The following is a 6,482-nucleotide window of genomic DNA, read 5'->3' on the forward strand; positions in this document are numbered from 1 at the left end:
ACAAATAAAAAGCTTTAGTGGTAGACTTAGAAGAGAGTAAAATCTTTTACTCAGTTGAGTTATACTGAATAAATAAAGTATACTCATCCCCCCTTCAATTGTCAATTCAGAAAATAACAGATTAACAGTATAAACAAAATATAAATAAAAAAAAACTAAAACCCTTTAAAAGCCTTTTCACACCATTACTACAGAAATAAACAAACATTTTTAGGTTAATAATTATAAAAATAAAAACAAAACGAGCGAAACACGTGTAGCCATATAATATATGATGTGAGACCGTGACTGTGTGTTTTCTTTGTTTTCGTCTACCATATTAAAGCATAAAAATAGTTTATTTGAACTAGTTTGCGTTTCCTTAAAAAATACAAACGTAAATCGTCAAGTAGCATTTTCACCTTATTATCTTATTTTGTCTTAATTTTAGTTCGGCTTGTATCGTATCTGGATGGGGTCAGACAAGTTTTTCTACGGACGATGCACCAACTCAAACACTTAAGCAAGTCCATGTTCCTATAGTGACAAACACACAATGTCAAACTTCATATACCTCAGTTCTTGGAGCCACTAATGCAGCCGCCTATTTAGATTTTCCAAATGAAATTTGCGCTGGAGGACAGGCCCAATTAGATGCATGCACAGTGAGTATTTTTATAACTACTAACCCTTGTACAGGATTTCATTATGTCTTACCCTTTTTGTAGCAAGATGGTGGTTCTCCTCTGGTCTGCTACTCTTCACAAACCACGTTCAGTTTAGTAGGTTTGGTCCTTTGGGGAAAAAACTGTGGACAAGCTGGAAGATACGGAGTATATCTTAATGTGCCAAATTACATTACTTGGATTCAGTGCATGACACAATGTCTAGATCAAGGGTCTTCAAATTGTGCTAGTTGTCAAGCTTATAAGCGTTTTTAATTTTTTGCCTAGGTATTTTAAAGTATTTATTGAAATGTAAATAAAGCCTAATTTAACAATATTCCTTTTTTTTAAACAAAGAATAACTTTTAATTATAAAACAGTTCATTGAAAGGCCATTTAGAGTCCATAAAAGGGCAGGACGGTGGTGAGTGGAATTTTTATTTTCACTCGGCGACCTACATAAAATGAAATAAAATACGAGTTTATCTGGCTTGTGAGGGTGATGTTTTATGAGAAGGAATATTACATTACCTTACTCGGTTATTGCTTTAGATAGTTAAATTGTAGACAAAAAAATAGTAAATGAATATTATAAAAAATAAATTTAATAAATAAATAAATAAATAAATAAATAAATAAATAAATAAATAAATATTGTCTTTATTCTACCAAAATGTACAAAAGCGAATTTTAGCCTGAGGCTAATCAACTTAACCTCTAATTACATGAACAAAAATATATACCAAATTACATAGATAGCAGTTATAGAAAGAAAATAATAGAAAATCCGTAAAATCCATGAAATCTATCTTGAGTTGAAAAATAAGCAATGACATAAAACTAAAAAAGAAGAAAAATTGTACACATTGTCCCTTTAAATTATAAGGAGATCATCTAATGGACATGCACTATCATGTGACATGTGAATTAGGAAGTTCATTATACACCGAAACAAAATTAAAAAGATAACATCTGTGAAATAAGGTAGAATATAAACGAGGAGCCGATAATTTACTTATACATCTTAGATTGACGTCATGCTGTGTGGATTATCGACTGTAAATTATCGAATGTGACTCCTTGAAAACTGAATTTTTCATGAAGGTAAGCAGGGGAGGATGTACCAAGCAATTGATGCACAAAAACCAACTGCTGAAGCCGACTGATGCCAACTGATGAAGATAAAGATTCTCTACACGCAACCATCCAAGAATACACATTTTTTCTAAAACTCTGTTATATATTCTTAAGTTAAAAATGAATCTACATCACTGATTTTGAAGCTTCTGTAAACAATACAGGATGACTTTATGTAAACAAGGAACATAAACAATATTACAGTAGTTCATAATAGGAAGTAGAAAGGACTCGCATAATTTCTTGCGTACTTTGTAATTAATGATAATTATATTAGCGGACAATGGTTTAAGTGCAAAGTAGGATTTTTTAATTGCGTCAGAAACGTGCATTTTAAATCTCAAGTCCTCCTCAAAAATTACACCATGATTCTTAATGTTATCAACTATTTTTAACTGCGTTCCCCCCACAAATAGTTGTAAATTACCAAGACATTTTTTTTTTTAATTTTTTGAAGAGAAACACATTACAGAACACCTGCTAGGATTTAATTTTAATTTATTGCTCAACGAGAAAGTTGAAACACTTGACAAATCTTTCTAAATTTATTCTACTACAACCCCCCAATACGTCATCAGCTTTAAAAGAATAATAAATTTGCGTATCATCCGCAAAGCCCTGAACACTGCAATATTAAACAACTTTATACATGTCTGCTATGTATGTACATTAGAAATAAGATAGGACCCAAGACAGATCCTTGTGGTACCCCAGAACCTATATAGGAGCGGTTTGACTGAGCTTGATTTTCTAATACCACCAGTTGCTTTTTTCTTAGAAAGATGATTTTTTGAGTAACTTTTAACAAGGCAGATGTGGTGCTGTGCCGCTTTCGGAAACCAAACTGGCCCTGCGGAATTGAAAGAAATCATAAATCTGTGGCTGAATAAACTTTTCCGAAACTTTCGAAATTACTGGAATAATGGATATAGGTCTAAGATCGCAGTACTGATTTTATCTAAAGGCATTATAAGAGAAGTCTTCCAAACATCAGGAAAATAACCTCTTTCCAAACAGGAGTTTATAACATGAGCCAAGTGAGGAGCAAGATGATGAATACAATGTTGGAGCATATTCGCTAAGATGCAGTCACTACCACAGGCAGTAGATTTGAGGTCTAAAACTATTTTTGAAATTTCTGCTTCAGTGGCTAAGCGAAATGAGAACTGGAGATCAGGACTAAATGTATGATTAAGAAAATATTTGACTGTCTCTGGGCAGTTATCTGAAGGACTACAAACTGACGAAAAATAATCATTAATTTTGTCAGGATTTTAAAGGTTAACAGGTATAGACCGGTTAGAAGAATTTCTGAGCCTAAGGTTTTTTATTGCTTTCCATAGTTTTTTACTATTGTTGTTTTTTTGATGAAGTTTCAAATATGCTTTCTTTTTCCACCTAATCATCCCCACCACCGAATTTCGTAGTTGCTAGAATAGCCAACCGGGTAAACCTTTAGTCTTTTTAAATCTCGATAACGCTTTATTTATTTTTTTTATAAAGAGTTTAACGCTTTCGATAATCCATGGAGTATAAGGTTTAGAAATCCTTGAGGTAGTTAATAAGGCATGTGTCTCAAATAATGAACAAACGTTGCTGGACAAGGAATTTTTCACTCAGACCATAAATATAGTAAATATTATCCCAATTTATTACTTCTAGATCAGCAAGAAAATTATTCCTGTCAAAAAACCTAAAATTGCGGTGAGACCTATATTTTATTTGTTCATTTTCAACCTTAATCCTGACGTCACAAACTATTGCATGGTGATCGGAAATTAAATCAGCATTCAAAGTATAAGAATGTACGACACTTGTGGGTTTGTTAAAATAAATCACATCATTTTAAAGTTTGTGTATTAGCTGCTACACGAGTAGGCTCATTTATTATCTGGGCAAAATCATAATATGCAGAAAAGCAATCCAACAAAATATTGTCTAAAAAAATAATAACATTATCGTGTTATTAACATGCAAGGGATGAAATATCGTCAAAACAACAAACACAATCTCTCCCCTAGGAGGCCTATAGAATGAGCCAACAAGAAAAAGTTCATTTCCTAAGTGTAATTTAACGAATAAGCAATCAAGATCAAGGGAGAAATCAAAATCATCGAAGGTTAAAGAGCTTTCAAGAGACTGCCGAACATATATACCAACCTTTTCTCCCCTACCCCCCCTATTCTCCACATATAACTTATAAGTTGGAATTGAAAAACTGTAAGATCTATCATCACTAAGCCAAGTCTCAGAAATGCACATAACGTCAATTCCAGCTAATACAATCAAATCCGAGAGGTGATCAAAACCAGTAGACAGTGAACGCACGTTAAGTTGACTAAACTTAATATTACTTAAGGTTTCAGGCATTATAAATTTAACGCTAATTATTATAAGTTGATCAAAGAAGGCCAATAACTTATTCTCCAAAACTACCAAAAAAAAAGAAAAAATAAACTTCTAGGGGTTGTTCAGTGCAACAGTAGAATCCATTTGAGTATAGGAACCGATGTCCGGAAATATGTCACTATGCCACTACGGCCCTAAGACGCGTTTAAATTTAGAAAAAATATTAATTACCTAAATAGGATCTGTTTTTTGAAGGTGATAGACAATGGTACAGTGAAAACATCTTGTCGAGCTTGCATTGTCTTATTTATTTAATGTAACACGACGTTTCGGTTGGTAAGTATCTCCAACTATAGGCTTATATACTAGATGTGTGCAGCGATGTGGAAAGGAAAGTCATTTGTGAAGAGAGTTGGGGGGGGAGAACACGCCTCTCTCTAGATCCTACACTGTCCTGAGAGTAGAGGCTTCCAGATGTTGGGTATATCGACGCTTGGCTGGCTGAAGATCCTCTGATTTTGTGAAATGAAAGCTGCCTCTACGAACTTCCTCTTCCGCCAGTGCTGTTCCTTGTGCAGAATCTTGGCTTCTGACCAATGGATATTGTCTCCATTATGTCACGCGTTCTCTGCTATTCCGGATTTGGAAACCTCTCCTCTTTGGGTCCAGCTGCGATGTTCCTTCGCTCTGATTTCTAGGGGGCGCTTCGTTTCACCTATGTATGAGTCACCGCACTCACATGGGATCCGGTAGATGCAATTTTTGTTTAAATAGGATCTGATGCATTTATTTTTACCTTGTGTATATGATACCATCACAACAATTGTTCAAAATGTCTTCCTCCAACCTCAATATACCGATTTAAACGCCGCACATGATTTCGGCGGACTACACTAAAAATTTGATCCTCGTTTTAAATGATTTCAAATGCTTTTATTATTAAGCCTAGCTCTGATTCTACTGGAGTTTCGTAGACTAAAGACTTTACATCTCTCCACAAGAAAAAATCGAGCGACGTTAAATCGGGTGACCTAGGAGGCCAAGAAACTGCTCCACCTCTGGCAATCCAACGGTGTCCAAACCGCTAAGCCAAATACTCGCGTACTTGTACAGCAAAGTGAGCCGGCGCTCCATCATGCTGAAACCACATTTGCTGTCTAGAACGCAGAAAACGCAGATAAATAGGTCCTGTTAACCGTTCCGGTAGAAGGTAAGGCCCAATTAAATAATCATCAACAATGCCTGCCCATACGTTGACAGACCAACGATTCTGATGTTTTCTTGGAAAAATTGCATAAGGATTTTCTTCGTCCCAAACATGGCTATTCCTACTATTAAAAATACCGTCTCTTGTAAAAGAGGCTTCATCGGTCCACAAAACATATCATAAAAAATTTGGTTGTGCAATGATGTGATCCAGAAGCCATCGACAAAATTGAACTCTAGGATGATAATCGGCTACAGTCATACCTTGAACTTTCTGGAAGTGGTAAGGATGGAGTTGTTGCTCGTGCAGTACCCGCCAGATAGAAGCGTTACTCGTATTCATATTCTTAGCGACGTCACGTGTGCTATTTGATGGTTCATCGGCAACTCACTGAAGCACCTCTTCTTCAAATTCGACCGGTCTTACGGTTTGAGCAACATCAGTATCATGCATTTTGGTCTTAAACATGCCTGTCTCAGCGAGCCGCCGATGAACCGCAATAAACTTTTTGTATCCAGGATGCTGTCGTTCGGGATAACGTTCATGATACAACCGCGATGCTGCTCGTGCATTGCAGTTTATTGCTCCGTATGCCAAATTCATATCCGCCAATTCTTGATTGGTAAAGTTTTCCATTAGCAATAAATGTTTAAAAATTGTAAGCTATAAAATTTGTAATCATGACATTGATAAGCGTTGATTTTAAATAATTGTTGTTATGGTATCATGTACAAAAGGTAAAAATAAATGCAGCAGATCCTATTTAGGTAACTAATGTTTTTTATAAATTTTAACGCGTCTTAGGGCCTTAGTGGCGTAGTGACGCATTTCCGGACATGGGTTCCTATACTCAAATGGATTCTTCTGTTGCACTGAACAACCCCCAGAAGTTTGATCCCATAGGTCTGAAACACCCTGTATATACTTCGAAATCACTGAAAATAGAATAACACTGAATTATATAAACTAAAAAGAGAAAGTGTTTTAATAACAAAAACACTAATAATAAGATAAAATAAAATTTTTTTTTACACTTATGCTCTATGTCCCTTAAACCACTATATTACGCAAAAATAATAATGATATAAGTATAGATTCTTTTGAAAGCTAACAAAAATCTTAAATGCCAAGAACTTGACATTACT

At 35.0% G+C, this 6,482-nt stretch overlaps 1 protein-coding gene across 1 annotated transcript in view; it reads left to right on the forward strand.

The window, feature by feature from the left end:
* LOC126741938 (phenoloxidase-activating factor 2-like) overlaps positions 1-981 on the forward strand; it is a 37,386-nt gene extending 36,405 nt beyond the window's left edge. The window contains exons 5-6 of the mRNA XM_050448415.1: positions 431-644; positions 708-981. Of these exons, the coding sequence (XP_050304372.1) occupies positions 431-644; positions 708-920 (427 nt within the window). The 3' untranslated portion in view covers positions 921-981. The remainder of the gene's footprint in view (positions 1-430; positions 645-707) is intronic.
* The last annotated feature ends 5,501 nt before the right edge of the window (positions 982-6,482 follow it).

Source organism: Anthonomus grandis, chromosome 11 (assembly GCF_022605725.1).
Source record: "Anthonomus grandis grandis chromosome 11, icAntGran1.3, whole genome shotgun sequence".
Taxonomy (NCBI): Eukaryota; Metazoa; Arthropoda; class Insecta; order Coleoptera; family Curculionidae; genus Anthonomus; species Anthonomus grandis.